This window comes from Rhynchophorus ferrugineus, unplaced genomic scaffold, assembly GCF_030347505.1.
Source record: "Rhynchophorus ferrugineus isolate W39M unplaced genomic scaffold, kcgeb_rfMv2 rfM5, whole genome shotgun sequence".
Lineage (NCBI taxonomy): Eukaryota > Metazoa > Arthropoda > Insecta > Coleoptera > Curculionidae > Rhynchophorus > Rhynchophorus ferrugineus.
The window spans coordinates 17,523,647-17,546,339 of record NW_027472584.1 but is presented as its reverse complement, the minus strand read 5'-3'; the positions used below and the strand labels follow the sequence as shown (position 1 = coordinate 17,546,339).

The following is a 22,693-nucleotide window of genomic DNA, read 5'->3' as shown; positions in this document are numbered from 1 at the left end:
TTCAAACTTAATACTGGGACTCCGACAAATTATTGAATTCAATGTAGTTACAATGCTAAACATCGTTTTCTACAAATATTTTAATTTTAAGAGTTTGTAATGACAACTGCAAAATATTTTACTCATTTAATACTTGTATTGCCAAATTGAGTCCTGCTGTTTAATGTCATATCTTCAGGTAAAAAATATTATCATGCTTGTCCGTTAACAAATTTGTATACAAATATACGAGGGTGGTTCAAATATGATCGAGACAAATACTCTGATACGTTTATTTACTATTGAAAAAATTTACAGTTTTTCTAGGTATTTCCCATCACTAGTTACGCATTTTGTCCATCTTTCCGGAAGTTTTTTGATGCCAGTATCGAAGAATTCCTTGGGCAACTCGGACAGCCATGTGCGCATGAACTCCTCTACCTCGTCGGTGGTGAATCTTTGACCTCCGAGGACTTCTTTCAGTCGTCTCAACTTGTGGTAGTCGCAGGGTGATAAATCCGGACTGTAGGGGAGGTGTTTCAGTACCTCCCACCCTAATTCCGATATTGTATAAAGCGTGAGACGCGCGTTATCCTGAAGAAGAATCGCACTTCGTGCTAGAATACTCCTCCGTTTCGAGCGATAAGCTGGTTTCACGTGTGTTTTTAGTAGGTTCGAGTAGTATGCAGCATTAATGGTACGTTGGGTGCGCAGGACATCGACGTACAGCACGGCCCGCCGGTCTCAGAACATCCTACACAGAATCTTACCCGCGGACCTGGTTGTCTTCGCTTTGACTCGCGCCCCTTCCTCCTTCACTCTTTCGACGACATCTTGCTTTGGGGAGTGTTTTAGTGTACCATGTCTCGTCTGTAGTGAAGATTCGCGTTAAAAAAACGCCCCCCTCCGCCTCGTATCGTGTCAGCAAGCGGCGACAAACTTTTAACCGCGTAAATTTTTGCTCGAAGTTCAACACTTTAGGAACCCATCGCGCCGTTATTTTGCGATATTGAAGATGTTCGTGGATGATAGACCCTACGCTACCAATACTGATGCCGAGTTCAGCCGAAATGTCTCGAACATCCGAAAGTCTTCCAAAATGAGTTGTTCTACGTGGCGAATGTTGTCTGGTGTGATGCTGGTTTGCGGTCGATGATCATGCGGCTGATTCTCGACCATCCTTGAGTGCTTTGGCCCATTTAAATACGGCAGCCCTACTCAGACGCTCACTACCGAACTGATTTCGCAAACGCACAAAAGTGTCCGTCTTTTAAACACTTTCCCACAGTAAAAAACGAATGACACGTTGCGCTACGGCGGTCAGCACTTGATGTTCACTCACTCATGGTCGTAGCACGCGCCCCTGACGAAAACTATGCCATACAGTTCGTAAGGTACCCAACTATCACATACTCAAGCCACGACCTTCAAAACACACATGCCCGCCATCTACCGCGTTGGTCTCCATCATATTTGAACCACCCTCATAATTTGTCTTCAGTTATGCATAGTTTAACTCCAATTAGAAATATATCTCTGGTACGCAGCCTAAAATATCTTGGGGTGAGTACAGTAAAAAAACCCAGTAATATGTATAAAAAGAAATCTCATTTTATTAAGAAAGTATAAATGTACGTATCAGTCGAACAGTCCTTAAAATAAATATTAACAGAAGATCTTATTACGACGATAGCTGTTATATTTGCACATAAATAAAAGCCATATTAAAGCTTTGATATAATCACAAATGTTTAGTAATATGCATACTAATATTAACAATATCTATATTAGAAATACATATAATATATGAGATAAACAGATTGTAGAAAGAATGACCTCAATGTGGCTTGATAACTATATATATATATATATATATATATATATATATATATATATATATATATATATATATAAATCAAGCCACATTGAGGTCATATTCCACTACAAATATTTATATAAAAAAAACATTGTAACTATACATAATACATCGTATATAAAAATTCTTATGTATATGAATCCAAGTACAAAAATTTTAAAAATGGTTATAGTTTAATTATTTCTTACACATATGACAAAAAATATAATAATCACATGATAAGAAGTAATATGATTTACAAGTTTATCATTAATATATCAAATTTATTACTAAAGTTGGCACCATATCATATTACTCCAAGGGTCCTTATAACGATGTATGAAATAAACTATTCCAATCACAGCCTAAGTTAATTCAATCAAAAAATAAAACTTTAAAGGTACAAACCTAAAAATGCAGGTGTTTAACCTGGTAAAAATAGTTTAGCCTATCGTTGGATGATTATTACACATTAAGTATATTTAGTGAAAAAACTAATATTCATAAATTCATTGAATGCCATAAAAATAATAATACTATTGCATTAATCGGAAAGAGATTTTTGATTTTTCAATATCTCTATATTTCATTTTAACGTATTCCTTTAGCCTTGGTATTAATAAACAATTAAAACTAATAACAATTACTATATATAATTTGTTTATTACGAGGGTAGCAATTTTGATATGGTTTAAGTTATTATTATTTAGAGCTCATTTTTATTTTACATAATAATTGCATAAATATTGAAAATTACATCATTAAAGCCCATCGTACATAACTTATGTTCTAAAATAAATAGTAAATATACTACTGATTGTAATAATTTAACGCAATATTTCACAGTTATGCCCCAGAAGTAATAGTTAAGTATACTTAAAAATGTATCTTACAAAATAGTAGTTTATATAAATTTACATTTATAGAGCTTATACGACATTTAAAATAAACACAAAAGCAAGGCGATATATAATATTTATGCTACCCTTAAACAACTTAATAGTAAACAACTTAATTTATCATTGAACTCTGATACTGGTAACTTAGTTCTTATATTGTAACTTTGAACAAATTGAATTTAAACATTCGAAAGCACGAAGTTTAAAGCAGTAGTTTTAGGTAAAACCGATGCCTACACTACCATCCGTATATATATTTTAATGGTCAAAGTGCTGACGTAAAATTAACGTAGATTGATACTTATGATTTAATTTGATTTATTGGTTACCAAATTGCACATGTTTGCACATGCGAACGACAGTGTTTGTATACCATATATGCCCCAATATAAAGAATATATAAGCATCTATAAAGGTAAATACTTTAATATTATAAATTGCTTTTTCTTGATATAATAACCATTTTTACACTTCCAATTTTTCGTGTTGCATCTTGATAAGCGACTATTGGATCGATAGTTGTATAATCTGTATCGTCAAAAGCCAAAATTTTATCATCTGGAAATAGTTTTTGATGCATTGCACCTTGGATGTTAACTTCTTCAATGAAAATACCCTAAGTAATGATTATTCAGTCAGATATTTTCTATCCAAAAGTAGTAACACAGTGTTTATGCAGATATGTTAATAATTATTTATAAAGCAACGTATTGTGTTAACTAATACACTAATCAAGTTAAAATGTTTTGTAGGTTATTTATAGGACTATTTAGTTAGACTACAGTTAAATATAATGATGTTAAAGTAGGCCTTGCATTATATATATTTTATTAATTACTTATAATATTTTTTAATCGATTCCAAAGCAGAAGATAGCCTTTAATAAGCAATTATTTTTAATCAGCTTATCACCGTCACCATACGATAAAAATACTTACATCATTTTTAGCTATAATTTGAAAATCTCCCGGTTTGTGAAATTCTGGCGCATCGATTTCCATGACTTTGTATACAGTATGCTGCCCAAATGGCCAAGATCTCTTCCTAAATTAGTTTAATTATGTTGCCTATATACTATTTATTTCATACAGTTTTTAAATAGAAGTATCTGTAATTTTCGAATTCGCAATCGCAACAAAAAATTAAAGTTATTAAAGATCTCAAACATTTAAAAAAAAACTACGCTTTTATTTTTAATCATCCTAAGACATAACTAGTAATTTCAGAGTGTGACTCATTTTAAGTACTTCAGATCTAGTATACTTTAAAATTATACATAATAATATACAACTAAATGTTTAATTTATTAAAAAAATCACTAGTTCAGATCTACTACAAAAAAAAAGAAAAATACAGATACGCTTGTAATATGATGATTAAAGCTATACAATATACAGATAAATACAAATTCCAGGTACAAAAAGCTTAAGAATTATAATAAATTATAATTTACCTTTCAATGAGTTGTAAGTCGTTAACATTATTACTGTCTAAGATTTGATGTCGAGTGGCCATCTTAGGAGTAGGCATATGAATATTTGATGGTTGCTGCTGGCTAAATCTCTTGGGCTGATCATGGGGACTGGGAGGTCCACAAGCAAATAAATGAGCATTTTTCGAATAAGCCGCTGCAATATGATAAGGAGGAGGCTGTTTAGGCAGAATTGTAGCTTGCTCAGATTTATCACATGAATTCTCCAGCATATCAACTGATTCAGATTCAGATGCATTCAAACTTATCTGAGAAGCATTTGTATCTCCTGATATGTGGGTAACTTTTGCCTCTTTAATTTCAGACACATTTAAAACTTGATTTACTACAATTAAAAAGTCTTAAATAGCAAAAAGAAAATAATTCTGCACATTATATTACCTGGAACATGAGTATTTTTTAATATCTCTCTTAATCTTTTCAGTTCCTTATAATGTGGTGTGGGAGTACGATTTAAAGATATATTTGTATTTATAGGAACATCTATTTCTGTTCTTTCTGTATTGAAACTGATGTGACTTTTTTGATTGCCAAAGTGTGGTAATGGCATAGAAGGTTCATTTACTGGTGTTTGTGGAAATACAATAGATGTTAAAACCACTTGTCCATCAGGCAATTGCTCATTTTGAAGATGAATAAGAGGCTGTGTTTGATTCGGAGTGAGCCATAATGCTTTCAGATTTGTTAGTTTTGATATGGTAAGTGGTAAGTAAGATAAACGATTACCAATAACTCCTAGAGTAGTTAAATGTTGCAGATGGCCTAGTTCATCAGGTAGCTTCTCTAAGTAATTATTATGAACATTTAATATTGAAAGTTCGTAACAGCTGCCTATTTCTATAACAAAACATTTTAAATTTATGTATTATTTTCATATACAATTGAACTAACCTGGTGGTAAATATTGCAATTTGTTATCAGACAAAATTAATGTAGCTAATTTTCTTAAATGTCCTATGCTACTAGGCACTTTAGACAAATAATTATTTTGCAAATTCAATTCTTCTAAATTAACTAACTTACAAATGGTATTTGGTAATTCTTCAAGATAATTTGACTCCAGTTTTAACACCTGAAGATTCTTTAAATTTCCTATTGCCTTTGGTAATGTTGAGATATTATTGAAGCTTAAAATTAAATTGGTTATTTTGGTCCAATGTCCAATCTCTTTTGGTACTGATTCCAAATTATTGTAAGATGCATCAAAGTCATTAATTTTCTTTAAGTATGTTATAGACACTGATAATTCTGTTATGTTGTTTCCATTAATCCATAGTTCTGTTAAACTAGCATGGGATTCACATACTTCCGTCTAAAATATGTCACATAAAAGAATCTTAATTATGTTATTATATGAAATAATTTACATGTTATATATTAATTATTAAGTATTCTTACCAAATTGGATAAATTGTTATCGCTTACATCCAATCGCTGTAAATTTGTTAATCTTCTAATAGATTTTGGTAATTCACATAAATTGTTATCCCTTAATTCTAATATTCTTAAATTTGATAATCTGCCTATGTTAGCTGGTACAAAATCAATGCCAGTATCATTTAAACATAATTGTTGTAAATTTATGAGACTCATAACGGCCTCTGGAACCTTTCCCAAATCATTCATGCTCAAATCTAAAATTGTTAATTTATGAAGTTTATCTAGGTTTGGATGAACTCCATCTAAAACTAAATAAACGCTGCCACTATAATTGCCACTTAACATATTTGTTTATTATATTCACCATTTTTATTGAAAATTAACACCTGAAGATTAGATAACTTGGAAATAAGTGGCGGTATGGCTCGGATTTCATTATCACTGACATTTAAATATCTTAAATCTATGCACTGAAACAATTGTGGTGATAAATCCTTCAACTAAAATTATACAAAACTTTATTTAAAGTATAATTTATTAAATAAAATTCAAAACCTTATTTCCTTCAAGATGTAGAACTTCTAATGTGGGTGAATTTGCATAAACTTCATTTGGTACCTCAGATATTCCACAACGGGAGAAATCTAATTCTGTTATTTTCTCTTCCTTGGATTTACATTCACAACAACTTAACCAACCCATATTATTTCAGTTGATTTATATAATTAATAACAATAATCATTTTAAAATATAAACTGGTTTTGTTAACGCCATAAACTACATTTTACAATAAATTTTTGCCCATAATTAATTATAAAGCAAATGTATTAACTCTGTTTTACAATCCAACATACTTTAAAAAACTGTACTAACAAAAATATACAAATAATGACAATTAAAATAGAGGGGGTATTTTTGCACTTTTTTAAAATAAATATCTGTTAGAGAAGGAATAACCAACCTCTATTGTTTAAAATTTTATCATTATTGATAACATTAAAATTCTTAACAATTATATAAGAATATTTAATAATACTGCCGAAAATTATATAAAAACAAGTAAAATATGTATCATATACTATTTATCAAATCAAATTTAAGTTGGTGTTACTTGAGACACAAACGTCAATGTTATATTCGTGTACACTCGTAAAATTTCGTTATTCATTAAATGATATTTTATTTTAAATATTTTAAGAGTAATTCAGTATATATTTTATATACAAATTAATTGAAAAGTACAAAAAATTAATATAATAAGGTTTTTAGAAAAATAATCTGATTTTTAGAATTATTTCTTATTTTATATCCTTGTCTAACTAACGGTTGTAGATTAGACAACACTACAAACATGCGATCAAACATGTCTCCCTTAGCGTTTTGTTAAGTTGAATTGTTATTCAGGTTCATGATTTTGTAACAGAAAGTGCAATTAAGTAAATAAGTTACATTTTGAATGTTTATAAATTTCACCCATGAATATTACGTATTGCCATATCCGAGTACAAAAATTGTGTTGTTTTAAAGCCACCTAGTGGCTTATTGACGTAGGAGTCACTAAATATCGGTTTACGGGTGCGGCATGCGCTTGAAACACCAGTAGAATTCAACGTATAGAGTAGAAGACAAGTTATCACATATTTATTAGTTAGATTAATTTTTTTTTGAATTCCGGCATCGCCCGATATCAAAATAACGGTTATACATACACGGTAAGTTTAAATTTTTCTTTAAATAAGAATCATAGGTTCCAATGATGGAATATAATGATATCAGTACAATCAAGAGAGCGCGGAAATGAGTTACGAGAATAGTATTTGTTGAGCCATGACAGATTAAATTGAAGTGTATTGAGACAATTTTGACAAATAATCTCAATATATTAGTGAAGTGATTCATATATTAATGGGGGTTTAAATTTTATCAAGAAAAAGTATGTAATACAATATTAAGAACAGAAATGTTTTGTGCAAGACGGCATTATCTACTTGTTATTCTCTATAGTATGATTCATTTTGTCATTATTTTACTACTTTAAATATCTTAAATATTACTCCATTGTTTTAATGTATTTTAAATGTTATATTAAATAGAATAAAAAATTAAATAGTAGATCTTTGAGAATATCACTGCGCAGAGGTTACTTGCTTTTAATAGAAGTACCTTGCCCCCCTTTTGGTACAAAATTGAGGCAATTACTCAGTTAGGTCTGAAATAATAAATTAGTTAATTTTGGCTATAATAGTTAATATTAATAGTATTTATAATAAGTTAACTAAGTTTGATCAAATAACAATTTGGTAACGACTATACTACGATAAGTATTAAATTAAATTGCAATCTTTTCCAGATAATTTTATAAAATATATTTAAAATGCGAGAGTACAAAATTGTAGTACTCGGGTCTGGAGGTGTAGGTAAATCAGCTTTAACAGTACAGTTTGTACAAGGTATATTTGTAGAAAAATATGATCCTACTATAGAAGATAGTTACAGAAAACAAGTAGAAGTTGATGGTCAACAATGTATGTTAGAAATATTAGATACCGCAGGAACAGTAAGTATCTGAAAATTGTATTTTAATTAATATTATAAACTGGGATATATTAATTATAGGAGCAATTTACTGCAATGAGGGATTTGTATATGAAAAATGGACATGGGTTTGTTCTTGTCTATTCAATAACAGCACAGTCTACCTTCAATGATCTGCAAGACTTGCGTGAGCAAATTCTTAGAGTAAAGGTAAATTAATTATTTTAATTATGTGTTATCTCGGACCCTTAAATTAAAGCTATTGTTTGTAAAATACTCATTTTTTATATGAATATATATGAAGATAAATATATTATGGACAAAAAGTTTAGAAAAAAAAGTTCATATTCCCTGATATTTTTAAAAATGTTAAATATTAAATACATATTATCGCACTGACATGTAAATAGAATGATTAAATGCAAAGTATTTGAAACCTCGATAAAACATACACACACAAATATATATATATATATATATATATATTATAGAGTGAGAGAGAGAGAGAGGGAGATGTATATTGAATATTATCATATTGATAAAAGCATATGGAACATAAAGCAATCAAACCATATCCCCTTTATATGCCAGAAGTATTTGAAGATATCATGATTCTAAATTATATTATGAACAAATTATATTTTATGCATTGGGTGGATCATAAATTTAAGGAAGAACATACTATTATCACCTAAAAATAACCATTATTATATTTATTCCGTTTGAACTTCCTGTAGTAATACATTATCTAACAAAAATATTAAGACGAGAAATTAGTAACTTAATTTTGACTTATCATTGATGTGGTAGATAATACTCCAAATAATAATTTTTATCTACATAGTAGAAATAATTTTTTAGTTTCTAAATTTGTACATTTTAATCAATAGTATAAGATGTAATATATTTTTTTAAATAGAATTAATGAATAATCAAAGGGTATATATATTTTCAACTCACAAACATTTGTATGTTAATTTTATTAATTATTTATATTGGTTTTATAGGATACTGATGATGTACCAATGGTATTAGTTGGTAACAAATGTGATTTGGAGGATGAAAGAGTAGTGGGCAAAGAACAAGGTAGCAGCTTGTCACGCCAGTTTAACTGTGCCTTTATGGAAACCTCTGCCAAAGCAAAAATTAATGTAAATGATGTAGGTATTCATATTCACTTCATTTTAATCAATTTTCCTCGCAGGAATCTACCATTTAAACGTTAAAAAATACTTTTAACCACAAGTTTATATTAATCGTATTTTATCAAGTAACATTTGCTATATATCATGTTTTTGGTATATTATATATTTCATACTGTTATTTTCAATATGGCGTCACTGCCTGTTTATATATAATAGATGACATGATGTAATATCTATTTTTCATTGTAACTTATATATATAACAATATAAACGTATTAATTGAAAAGTTCCCGGCCTATATATATATTTATATATTATTATGAATATATATATAAATAAATATATATATATATATATATATATATATATATATATATATATATATATATATATATATATATAATGAAATTAGGTCAAGCTGAGCCAAAAAACAGACGAAATGGATTATTAATTGGGGTTGGTAACAACAGAAAAATAAGGGATATGAGTCAGGCTGTAAAAAAATGAATTCTATTTAACTATCTCTATATGTTCTAATCTATAATTCATTATATTTTATATTATACAAGTAATACCTTTTCGCTGAAAACAAATTAATGAAATTACATAATACATAGTATTTTAATAAAAATTACAAATGGATAATCTTAATTGGACCATTTGTAGATATTTAACACCTTTAATTTAAATGTATTTTAAAAATAGTAGTCTGAAAAGAATAACTGATAGTATTGCACTATATTTTACAAATATGTTTTAATGTTGATGCTTCCAATAATATATTGCTAATCAGTCATATGTATTTACAGTACTCGTATATCTCTTTCAGCACTGCTAGTGCATCAATCTATTTAATCAATTGGAATTCATTATCCTCATCTTGAATTTTACTTTATGTGAAGCCTTTTACAATTAATAATATGTTTATCAGTGTCCGTATGGTCAAATTTCTGATGTAGTTTTACATATATTATTTACATGTGTTCATTTTTGTAGCATATTGACTATAAAACACTAATTGGAAGAAATATTCTTTAATCAGATATTATCATTTTTGTAATTCGTTTCCGTTATTATTTTCCCGATCATACATTACTAGCGCATTTGTAGGTCGTTCAAAACGCAATCTGAATAATATAATGCGTTTCAAGGTTATAATAATTATTCTATTATGTAGCTGAATTGGCCCTGATTATTTTGACACTAAATATTTCCAGTAGTATTTCAAGAAAGGCTCAAAAATCCTTTAGTTCAATTTATTTTTATAGTTTAAATACAAAACATCTCAACTTGGAAATATATTAAATTGCAAAATTGAATAAAGATATATTATCATGTCAACTTACTATATATAATTATATTTACAGTATTTTGATTCCACTGTATAGGCTGTACAAACTCTACAGTTAAATAATTTTAATGTGTGATCAGTTATCAACAAACATCGATTACTGTATGTTTAGTTTGTGAAATACAGTCATGATTCTTGTAGTCACTTGTTAGTATTCGAGTAGATTTTTTTAGACTAAAATCTGACCGGTCCTTTTTATTTATTATTTAATCTATTTTATTTTACATTTTCATAACATGAGAAGATTAAACTTTTTGACATACTAAATAGTTAATTTTTCTTTTCAGATATTTTACGATTTAGTACGACAAATTAATAAAAAGTCACCGGAGAAAAAGCAGAAACAGAAGAAGAAATCAATTTGTGCGCTTTTGTAAATTAATCCACATTTGGAACCAAAAAGTACATTAAAAACAAAATCAAGACTTTGTGTAAAAGTGTAAAAGCGTGAGGCAAGTGCGGACTTGCAGTGTAAGAAATGTTGAAAAATAAAAATAATTTCTAAAAAGTAAATAAATGTACCCCGTATTAATATTCTTTTCAAGATTGATAAAAATGAGCTGTCCATCAATTTGTCTAAGATTGAGGTTGTTATTTAGAGGCATTTTTTTAGCGATAGGGTATATAAAATACTGCCAATTTGTGGTGTCAAATAGAAATAGATTTTGGAAGAATTTTAGCTGGTATCATAGATCTATCCATGATTAACACTGTTAATTCACCACTGCTTATTTAATTGTTCAGATGTGTCAGGCAGTGGTCAACTATTTCAGTAAATGTAGTGATTTCACGTCATTGTGATAGAAAAAAATCTCCTTGGTGCTTATCTAGCTGTTTCGACGCCCTTCTTGTAGTCCATATAGTTAATATATAACTATAAGTTTTTTTTTCGTATTTGCTTTTGCCTAGAAAACTTTCTCCTATACAAACGTTAAAAGAAAATCAAATGTTTGTGTTAAATTTTTAAATGTATTTTCGAAAAAAATAAAATAAAAAAATGTAAAAAAATATGATGTTAAGTCTTCCATTCTAAAAACATAAAGAATATATTTAGAGTTTTTGAACGTTACATATAAGCAGTGGTGTTTTCATTTTTAAATGTTTTACATGTTGCTTTACGAACAATTTGTATGTGTGTGGTGATTAAATTGTTTCAGACTATTTTGGGTTTCCGCTAGAAGTATAATTATAAAAACATTTTAAGGAACTTCGACAGTTATGAATATTTAACAAAAAATAGGGCATAGTTTTGATAAAAGTATTATGAAGGAAGTTCCAAATAAAGTGACCTTAATTTGAGTTCTAACAACTACAATATTACATGTGCTGCCCAAAATGTGCTTCGTCAAGATCGGCGTTTAAATAATCAGATATTCTGCAACTTTAATCACCATGTATCTGAATCTGAAAGTTCGTTTTAAATCCCAACTTGAATTTAAAACATTTCCTTAAAAGTTCACCCAGTTCTTTTTCACATGCATATTTTGCTCAAAGAGTATAATTATTTAGCTCTTTTTGTATCGCTAAACAGCAAGTAGTTCGTTGAAAAGGTTGGAGAAAAGAAAATTACAATAGTCACATAAGATTAAATTTTTTATAACTATGTTTCTAAGGGGTTTATATTGGTGGTTACATGGTATATTTAAAAAGTATGAAACAAATAATTACTAAGATGTTAAACATCAAGACAATAAACGCGTAGATTATATCAAATGTAGCTGTTAGCTATAAAGATCACTGCTGACATACCAAGCGACGGCTTTTAAATTCCGAGACAATAAAAATATCACCGTAGAAAATTCTCATTGTCGTTTGATAAAATAAATGAGTATATTTGTTTCATACTTTAAAAAGATACTGTTATTTTACCAACTTATAAGATACATTTTCTTATAAATTTAATATTTTTCCCCATAAAGCCATTTTAAAGTAATTCATGACATTGTTATAAACGTATTTTTTTCTCTCAGGGCTTTCGTTCTTGAATATATGCCTAAAACTACAAGCTTTATGAGGAAATAAAATAAGCTTTATTGCTTTAATTGTATTTATTGCTGATAGTTAAATCTGATGTTTGAATATTAATAGTTTTAATTTCTTTGTGCGATGACTATCATTAGAGAATAATTTTTTTACTTTATCTGACACACGTGTACATTATACAATTGTGGTTGTTAGATAAAATTAAAAAATTTATTACAATATAGTACACCATTTTTCCAATCTATAAATGTTTTGCTACCTATAAAGTTTGAACACTTATGAATTGAACACAGAATATAGAACAACACTGTGTAGTCATGATTATTTAATATCAGAATATCATTGATACAGAAAACAGCTGTTATTAATTGGATACTTGTTGACTATACAGCTTATAAGAATATCTGGACAATTTTGGAAAGGGTACATATTCTTTTAAAAACAATATATGTTTGTATGCATTACATTTAAGTATATATTTTATAGAAGAAAAAAAATGAGATACTATATCTATTAATTATTTTTACTGAATATGTTGTGCTTTATCTCAGTGTTTAAAAACTTTTTATACTTGATTTCCTTAAAATTTTAGTTTTAAATTGATATTTTTAGACCAAATATTACTTAGATAATGTATAGTTTTATTTTGATGTAGGAAACAATCACGGTAATTTTAAAAATGTTTAGCATATATCCCTTATAAGTTCTAATATATATATATATATATATATATATATATATATATATATATATATATATATATATATATATATTTATATATATGTATGTAATATTTTTCAGTCTCTAATATGAATGCATCTTTTTAAAATGAACCAATTTAATCAGGTTATAGTTCTGGGTTTAAAAAGGTGTAGGGTATTGTGAAAAATATGATGTTTACTACTCATTGTATATGCATTAATTAAAACTGCTATATTTCTGCACATGCCTTTTGCACAAAAAGCGGTAAAATAAAAATTTTGCAATAAAGATTAAAAAGACCGCTAACTGTTTAACCCTTATGTTATAAAATATATAGTTAATATATCATATATATTTTGTAAATCACTAAAAAAAATTCTTATTAGATTTTTCGATTATTCAAATGATGTTTCTTTCTAATAATATAAATATAAAAGTGTATAAATTATGTGAATTAATTTTGTTTTTTTTTTAGTATCAATGTAAGTATGTTACTGTATTCTAATATTGAGGCTAAATAAAATTAAGAATATTACTACATTTTTTTCCGAAATCCATCTGAACTCATTAAGCAGGTCCTAAAAAACAGAGCTTATTTAGATTTTTTCAATATTATAGTAATGATTGTTAATTAGAAATCTAATATGGTGCTATAAAAAGTTGTGTGTAGTCGAAAGAAAAATTGGTTATTTATCTATCTTGAATGTGTCAAATTAGGAGCCGCATGTCATAACTTCTATTTAGTGAAGATAATAAAAGGGTTGTCCCAAATGTTTATTACAGAAAGATTTATTAGTATGCGTAAGAGGACATAAATCAGTGACATATTAATATGTCAAAACCGCAACCACAACATGGAAAGTAAAACCACGTTAATAGGATGATGATAATGGCATTTCAGAAAGGAATTTTACAGGGCAAGTATGAATTGTAGAATTTTCTTATATATATATATATATATATATTTAATTAACATTACTTGTAAATGCTTAATATTACATAGACACTTATCAGAAAGTACGCCGGTATTCGTCGATAAGGACTGCCATCCTTAACGAAATTTCACCATTTCTAGCAATAAACTTCGCAATCTCAGCAATCGCAACGGAAAAAGTAATTTCCTGTCTAACATACTTGATGAATTTGATTTCTTGAATGGCTTTAAAAAACTTAGATTCAATGTTTACCTTCAATAAACCCAAAAACCAAGCCGTTTTTTGAGATTATAGCCTGACGGAGCTAAATCCGAGCAACAGAGCGGATGCAGAATAATATGGAGTTGAGTACTTACCATCGCTGCTATTTGAGCTATGTGTTGCTGTACTTTAATCTTCTGGGTTTTTAGTGACTATTATTATCGTAACGAAAAAATATTGTTCCAAAATCCCGGCCCCTTCAAACGAATAGCTTCACATAAGCGACGAATAACGCAAGTGTAGATTTTTTCAGCAAAGGACATTACAAACATTAATTACCTTAATAAATACAAGAACAACGCCAACCCATCTGAGGTTCACCAATGGTAAGAAACGCACAAAAACTTTAGTTAGGATTTTGGGCTGGTGGTTTCATTAGCCCATCAACGCCAAGGGGCATGGCGGATATTTGAACGTTGTTCTATTCTATGCATAATGGTATATATCGGCTTTAAACATTAATATCTCAAACACAACAGTTTTTTCATTCCATTGTCAGAACATATGACAAGATCTTTAATTTATCTTGCTTGGTAAAGTATACACACTTGAAAATATATAATGAATTTGAAAAAGATTTCTATACAAAGCAATAAACTATAATAAATAAAAGTGTCAAAAGTAGTTTCCATTTATTTACAAATTGAAAAATATATATATAATTAATAGGTACCATTTATTGGACTTGACAAATATTTGAAAACCAATAAGATATAATTAACAGGAAATTATTTTCGATTATATCATTTTGCTTCTTATGTCCCCAGTAATATAATAAATATCTTTTCATTAGATCCATGTCGGCTTTGTAAGATGACGAGGATTTTGTTGATGTTATATTAATAGAATCCAAAAGTTCTGATGATTGCTTTTTAACAAACTCATTAAAAAACTGAAGTTCTGAATAAAGATTTCTTTTATAATATAATACTTGATGAGGTTCCAGTATTTTTATAGTTAAAAATGCTTGCTGTGCAATGAATAGCATAAGCATATCTGCAGTTTTTTGAACACTGTGTAATCTTAAGTTATTTATCCATGGATCTGGTATACCTAAAATGTGTTTATGATATATTAACTAAATGAAGAAAGCCGAAACTAGCATTACCTGAATCTTCGGACAAATATCTCAAAAATGAGCTTAATTTCTGATTAGGCATATCCTCACTAGGATCTTGGTGTTCAATTAAACCGATATAATATTTATATTTTTCTTCGTTTACAACAATCGGTTTTTCTTTCTTTTCGCGAATTTGATTAAGTGTTTTGCAAAGAAAATGGGCTAAACACAAAAGTTTTCCATATGTTAGATCGCAGGGAATCGGCAAATCAAATCTTGGAACACTGAAGTCGTTTTGTATAAGCATTGTTACTGATTCTTCTAGTTCGAAAACATCAAACAGTTGTAATAAGTTGACATTTAACTTATATAAACAAGAAAAAGCCAAACCCAAAATTCCAATTAACCTAGAAACAAACTAGTAAAAACGCAACAAAAACTACAACTATTAAAAATGATTCCTACCTATTGACCACGACAATCATAAGCTCATTTACTGTTTCTATTTCTTCCAAATGCGTTAACCTATAATAATTATCCAAAAAATAGAATACTATATGTTTAGGACGTAAACATAAATATATACACGAGTTTATAACTTTTCTTATACCGTCCTACAACATATATGTATATATACATAAATTAAGTATTATATGATATAAAACTTTACTCACGATCATAAACGAATAAGTTTTGTTGCTTTTCCTATACCATTCGACTCTCCAATGTTCTAAAATATCGTCGTAGAATATAAGAGTTTGGGTTAACAAATCGAGAGCTCGAAAATCAACCGTATTTTCAGGTAAATTCATAGCATGTCGTAATATATGTTCGTTTAATGTTAAAAATGCATAACATGTATCCAATGCACTTTTTTTAAATTTTTTAATAAAGGCTTGATTAAATTTTATAATTAACGAGCTTATTATCCATGCTTCTTTTAAATCTAATACATTAATCTATAAGAAATTATACAATATGTTTTATAACTGTTGAACAAAACTTAAAACTATCATTAATAAGATCTAATAATTCGATGTTACCTTACTAAACTGTCCAGTTAAAAGTTTATTCACCATTGGTTCAATCCTATCATAGAATTTAAGCATATTGATTTTTAAAAAATCATAGGCTAAAGGTGATTGAACATATAAAGTTAAGCCATATAAAGCAACTTTTCCAACAGATATTGAATCTTTATATGTTAATAAGTTGCAAGTGCTTTTGACCATTTTATCTAAATATTTCCGATTCGCAAACCAAACAGCAAAATATAAACAATTGTCCAGTTTCAAAATATAGTTTGCTATTGATAATACCAAAGCCCAAGGACCTAGAGTATTAGTAGCTATAATACTACGATCTTTTAGCATTGACCAAACCTTCTCTTCCAAAAGTTTGTACTCCAGATCTATTAGAGGACCGATTTCATCTAAAAGTTTTGCTAGATCATCTGGACAATTACTGTAGTGATCTTTTAGTTCTGTAATTATCTTCAAGAATATTGTTAGAGTAACAGTTTTCTCCTTTAAAGGCATTTGTTCATAATATATATTCATAAGCTTTGCTAAATCGATTACTTTAACGACCAAGTTTTCATATCTTTGCTCAAACTTCAAACCAAACATATCCACAATAACCAGAGTAAAGTCTAACCATGTACTGAGCATTTTTTCATGTATTAAGTTATTCTGAATACCATCTAGACATAACTCGAGATAAAAGTATTCACTTTCACTATCAGGAAAATAGGAAATGTTTTTCTGTTTACCCAGAGTTACCAAAAGTTCAGCCCATGACTCAATTAATTCTTTTCTTTCTTCTAGAGCTTGTCTTGGCATATCTTTTTTCAAAAATATTTTAAATAAGTACTGTTGAAATAAATGTAACTGTTTCTTGTCCAAGAAGAATTTTTCCATAGCTTGGAAAAATAGTTCGTCTTTTTCATCTTTTCTCAATAAAGTCATCAATTGTATACTAATTATTTTGATTATATAAAAGTAAATCAAAGGTGCTTGATCAAATGGTTTATACAAAGGTGCACAAAGCAAGTTCCAAAAATTCTTCAGATCCGTTACTTCTTTTATAAGATGTTGTTTCTCACATTGCCATAATATTGCCATTACTCGTAAAATTCCTACTTGTAAAGGGCTTTTCAAAAATGCAACCGACTATAAACATAACATGTTAATTTGACTCTAAATGTTCGCAACCAGATAGACCTACCTTTTCGATATTGTCTAAATAATCCATCATAAAATTAGCGACTGTATCAATTTCTAGTTTCTTTTTTTTATTATCAGTGTCATACCATTTTTTGGAAGATTGTACATTGAAAAATGCAGCAGTCATACCAGTCTGGTGTAAAATACACGAACTAATAATATCCAAAACAGTTATTTTAACATCATCATCTTCCATAGGATCTCTGAGTCTCTCTAAAAACAATGTCTGAATCTGATCATAGTCTAATCCCAGACAAGACATCAGTGGTACGTTTTCACTCTACAATTAGATATAAGGTTATTTAAACTTTATTTTATAATAAAAAACAGGATATGCAAGTGTGATAAATACTAACTCGTGCTAAAATTTCTAGAAATTTTCCAGCTAGCACTGCTAACGTACAATTATAGGGATTTACGAAATATAAACTGGCAGATTTAGCAAATATATGGGTCCTATTATCAATTATGAAATGTTCCTTTGGTATTTTTGGTCTGTTTTTAAATAAAAGTAGCAGCAGTGTTAACTCTAATTTGATGGTATCTATTACAATACTTGAAGGCCCATCAATCCAGTTAGATTCTTGATGCATTAGATTTTGAAGATAGAATTTATCTTTGACGAATGCACTACATAAACTATTCACAACGCATTCATTCTCCAAAAATGAATCACGAACTAGTAAGTATAATTCTTGTTCATCTTCATTGTGTAAATCTTCATAACTCTCTTTGAGAACTGTGGTAAATATTTGTAGACATACTATAAATGATGAGAAATAAATATTGGTTATTAACAAATGTTTAATAAAATAGAGCCGTGTTATGAAATATTACCGTTTAGTATTTTAACTTGTTGAAATTTTTCAGCTTCATCATAATTCCACTGTTGATGTGTGACAAATATTATATTCAACAAATGCCATACACCTCCATATAGTATTTCCTTATACATAATTTTTTTCTACAAATATAAAATCATGAGTATGTAGTATACAATATACTATTATACCCCACCTTTAGAACAGCTAAAATAATTCTAGTATAGTTCAGAAGTAATTTGTGATCTGAAAATGCTTCTTCTTCTTTTAAAAAGCTATATAAAATTGACTCATCACATGTTTGAGCCTTTTTTAATTCTTGTTTGGCTGTTGAGTATTTTTTTACCGATGGAAACAGAGTGTTTCTAACGATTAATGGAAACGTCTCATTAAAATCAACATTATGGTATATAAAAAGACTACACTTAACTTCAAAAAAAACATAGAAAAATTCGAAATTTCGGAAGACGCCTTTGTTAAAATATGTTGGAACGCAATCCAGTCGTTGTAATAAAGGTCTAATCACTGTATCTTTATTGAAATCACCTTTATAATGCTTAATAAGGAAGCTTAAAAATTTATTAGCCCTCAAGACACAATTCAAGATGAATTTGTTATATTCACCTCTGTTTATGGCCCACATGGTTAAGGATTTCATATATTGTTCAATGACAAGAAAATAATCATATCTATAATTGTACTTAATCATATTTTCACCATAACAGTCACACTTTTCTGTTAATGTACCTTTCGGTACTTTAAATCTATCGGTTCCCATGAATAAATTACATTCCTCTCCAGAATATATAGCATCAGATGCGTAGCACCAATCTAATTCTGTGCAATAAGATGGACAATTATGAAGCAATCTTAAAACCTAAAGAGCAATAATATAAAGCTTTATTTTCAATTCCTAAAGTTTTTAAAAGTAAACTAACCTTATGATGATGCTCTGTAGTAAGTATTGCTTCAACGAGGCTTAGAAAATTATCTATATAATAAGGAAACATATCCATACTAATTTTTAAAAAAGGGCCAAAATTATCTAGTGCTTCCAGTTCAGATCTTTTGAATAACTCACATAATATTTGCACCAAACCTACTTGTTCATAAATAAATTTATAATCAGTGTATATTTTTATTAATTCTACAAATAGTGATTTGACTGCCTCCATTACAATATTTCCAGCTACACAATTCTAAAATAAACATAAAATTTAGTGAACTATGATGCTTTTGTTGAACATTAAAAATGTATAAAATACAGTTTAGAATAAAAGTTACTATAATTGCTATTTACCTGAAATATATTCAAGGTGACACAGTCCTTTAGCATTATAAATACTTTTTTCTTGAAAAGGGCCTCTAAAGCATTAGTACAGTAATCAAAGTTGTCATCAGAAAGGGTTGCTTTAAAAACAACCCATATAAATAAAATTGCGCTATTATCTCCTTGCATCTGATATTGTTCTAAATCTTGTTCAACTTGCTTTGGTATCAATTTACATAAATTGGGATTTTGCCTACAATTTAATTGGGATTAAAGAAAGTTAAAAGACATTAGTATTTATTTACCAATATCTATTAACTATAGTTAGTACAACTCCTATTTCTGCATTTTGAATATCAATAATATCTTTTGGTCTGGCCACTGCATCAGCACCAAAAAAAAGTGAGTGCCTCCCAAATCCATGCCTCATAAACAACTTTAAAACATTTGTTAACTCATCACCTGATAATGGTATTCTATGTACCAGATGAATCATTAATAACAAAACTTCACATTGTTCTCGGTTATTTCTTTGCACCCATTTGGTCAAAATATCACTAGATACTCTGTTACTTTTTTCTCTATCAATTTCCGTAATAAGAAGTTCAAATGTTTTTATTAGGTTATTCCATAGCATTTTGACATCAATTTTTTTAATGAAAGTATTAAATTTTTCAAAAAATATATGCTTCTTATTTGATAATATTTCAAATATAAATCGGATACTTTTTAGTAAAAACATACGATCTGATGTGTAGAAATACCATACATGATCAATAAATGATTTAACATTTGCTTCATAGCGTATGATAGACTTTAATTCATCTACTTTTCCATAATATCGAAATATTAAAAAATTACATATAACAGACCAGGCTATACCAACATCTAAATCCTAAAGATATAACATTAATTCTAATAATAACTGAAATATGTAAATAGTTTTAAAATGTTACCAGTTCTTTACTCATACGATTTATGAAAACAGACATCTCATCATCTACAACTGAAATACCTTTTTTCCATTGTTGTAAACTCTCCTTTGTATATGGTTGAAAATCTAATAGAACATTTAGTAATTTTTGTTGGCATATATCCAGAGTATCATCTAATACTTCAGATAACACATGCTCATTGCTGCCTGATATTATTTGGTAAAGTTTTTCCCAAACACTTAAATATTTAAATACAAAGGGAATGATTAGTTTTATATGCATTTAAATGTCACAATTTACTTACGGTATAGTCTCATTTTCGATCATTATATTTAAAAAAACCCTGTTATATTGCTTTTAAATAAGCTTAACACAATCCGATTTTTTACTAAATTTTAAATTCTCGTACCGTCTCTTAGGTCATAACCCTAAAGTAGAGACTAGCGATGGGAACTATCGATTGATGACACGATTTAACCGAAAACAGTCGATAGTCGCATACAGTCAAACTTATCGATAACGAAAAACTTGATAAGATTCACTATTCAGTTAAATTCACACTTCGATCTAGGACGAAGACATTAGACGAAGATATACGAATTCCTTCCAGTATTAATTTTGGGAGAGGTAAGGACCCAGACCATTGATTCTCTATTCTGTAGAGACCAGTTTAAGAACGCCGGCCGCGAAGCAAAATATTGATATACTGTTTTGATATTCTTAAAAATATATTGATATATCGGAGATCAAAAAAATATCCATACTTATTTTTAAGACTATCGATATTTCTTCACCCCAACTCTAATTCTGTACAAAAAATTATTTGATATTGGCAAAAAATATCAATAAATATGTCAACATTTTTTTCGGCATCCCTAAATCAGTTCATTTTAAGGGCACAAAATATAGAGAGTTGTATATTCTTTATATTTTGTGTTTAACTGCCGTAAGTGAAACATGGAAAATACCTACTCCCTGCGCTACCATTGGATTTGTAACGGAAAATTGAAATAGATAATAATAATATTTGAATTGCTATTTTAAATAACATAACATAATAAATAATATATATAGATAGTATTCCTATTTCATTAGTTTTACGCTATTACTTTAATAAATATTGGATTCTTTCTAAAAATAGGATTATTAAAAGCTGCTATATTAATGTATATTATTATTTATAGTTAAATTATAAATAAAATAAGTTTTCAATGGCTTGACTAAGATAACAAAACCAGATCGCCAAAAGCTAGTCGAACAAAGTAATCGAGAGTGAAAATATAAGTAGGAAAAACATTCGAATGAAACAATTGATAGTCGTTTTCAATCGTCGTTTGCTCTCAACGCTATTATATCCCTATTATAGCCCCCAAAGGTTTATTTGATTCGAAAATGCAGCATATATATATATATATATATATATATATATATATATATATATATATATATATATATATATTATATGTATATAATTAGTATTATATATATATATATATATATATATATATATATATATATATATATATATATATATATATATAATACTAATTATATTTACATTATAAATGTTTTCAAGAAGATATATAGATATAACAAATAAAATATATAAATTAATTTTCTTTTTAAAAACATTTTTTTTAGTGTAATCATAATTTAAGGTGATATTTTTGTCATTAAGACCAAAGTAACTCCCCAATGTTTTGTTATTATATTGGATTGATCCAGATTCATGAATCGGTTATATAACGCGCATATCCTGAAGAAAATGAGAATCGTCTACGGCTTAACATTGTTGTCAGATTGTAAAACAGGATTTTGCTAGATCCGAAGTATGGTAGTGGTGTACTTTTATTAGGTCAATCATT

At 28.3% G+C, this 22,693-nt stretch overlaps 3 protein-coding genes across 4 annotated transcripts; 1 reads left to right on the top strand and 2 right to left on the bottom strand.

The window, feature by feature from the left end:
- Positions 1–1,568: 1,568 nt before the first annotated feature.
- On the bottom strand, positions 1,569–6,476 carry Lap1 (leucine rich repeat containing protein 7 lap1). Its single transcript, XM_076404993.1, has 8 exons — positions 6,161–6,476; positions 5,970–6,105; positions 5,624–5,913; positions 5,117–5,537; positions 4,607–5,062; positions 4,187–4,550; positions 3,672–3,777; positions 1,569–3,349 (listed from the first exon to the last, which is right to left on the bottom strand). Exons 1-8 carry the CDS (start codon positions 6,305–6,307, stop codon positions 3,164–3,166), a joined length of 2,106 nt encoding a protein of 701 aa, XP_076261108.1. The 5' UTR covers positions 6,308–6,476; the 3' UTR covers positions 1,569–3,163.
- A 464-nt stretch (positions 6,477–6,940) lies between these two features.
- On the top strand, positions 6,941–13,856 carry Rap1 (RAS oncogene family member Rap1). 2 transcript variants are annotated; one of them, XM_076405020.1, is made up of 5 exons: positions 6,941–7,317; positions 7,956–8,162; positions 8,222–8,350; positions 9,148–9,300; positions 10,924–13,856. In XM_076405020.1, exons 2-5 carry the CDS (start codon positions 7,980–7,982, stop codon positions 11,011–11,013), a joined length of 555 nt encoding a protein of 184 aa, XP_076261135.1. In that variant the 5' UTR covers positions 6,941–7,317; positions 7,956–7,979; the 3' UTR covers positions 11,014–13,856. The 2 variants fall into 2 exon arrangements, with proteins under 2 accessions (XP_076261135.1, XP_076261136.1); XM_076405021.1 differs by lacking the exon at positions 6,941–7,317 and adding an exon at positions 7,429–7,538.
- A 1,276-nt stretch (positions 13,857–15,132) lies between these two features.
- Positions 15,133–21,290, bottom strand: Nup188 (nuclear pore complex protein Nup188). The gene is made up of 14 exons (XM_076404974.1): positions 21,133–21,290; positions 20,850–21,066; positions 20,199–20,788; positions 19,924–20,146; positions 19,562–19,822; positions 18,820–19,500; positions 18,640–18,766; positions 18,159–18,565; positions 17,804–18,082; positions 16,621–17,748; positions 16,252–16,536; positions 16,043–16,191; positions 15,626–15,984; positions 15,133–15,570 (listed from the first exon to the last, which is right to left on the bottom strand). Exons 1-14 carry the CDS (start codon positions 21,153–21,155, stop codon positions 15,194–15,196), a joined length of 5,106 nt encoding a protein of 1,701 aa, XP_076261089.1. The 5' UTR covers positions 21,156–21,290; the 3' UTR covers positions 15,133–15,193.
- Positions 21,291–22,693: the final 1,403 nt, after the last annotated feature.

Coding starts and splice junctions, on each gene's coding strand:
- Lap1 (XM_076404993.1), bottom strand. CDS start 6,307: ATGGGTTGGTTAAGTTGTTGTGAATGTAAATCCAAGGAAGAGAAAATA. Junction 5,914..5,969: donor GTTAATTTTCAATAAAAATG/GTGAATATAATA, acceptor GCGTTTATTTAG/TTTTAGATGGAGTTCATCCA. Junction 3,778..4,186: donor GACTTACAACTCATTGAAAG/GTAAATTATAAT, acceptor AAACTAATTTAG/GAAGAGATCTTGGCCATTTG.
- Rap1 (XM_076405020.1), top strand. CDS start 7,980: ATGCGAGAGTACAAAATTGTAGTACTCGGGTCTGGAGGTGTAGGTAAA. Junction 8,351..9,147: donor AGCAAATTCTTAGAGTAAAG/GTAAATTAATTA, acceptor TTGGTTTTATAG/GATACTGATGATGTACCAAT. Junction 9,301..10,923: donor CAAAAATTAATGTAAATGAT/GTAGGTATTCAT, acceptor TTTTCTTTTCAG/ATATTTTACGATTTAGTACG.
- Nup188 (XM_076404974.1), bottom strand. CDS start 21,155: ATGATCGAAAATGAGACTATACC. Junction 19,823..19,923: donor TCACCTTGAATATATTTCAG/GTAAATAGCAAT, acceptor TGTTTATTTTAG/AATTGTGTAGCTGGAAATAT. Junction 15,571..15,625: donor ATATTTGTCCGAAGATTCAG/GTAATGCTAGTT, acceptor AACACATTTTAG/GTATACCAGATCCATGGATA.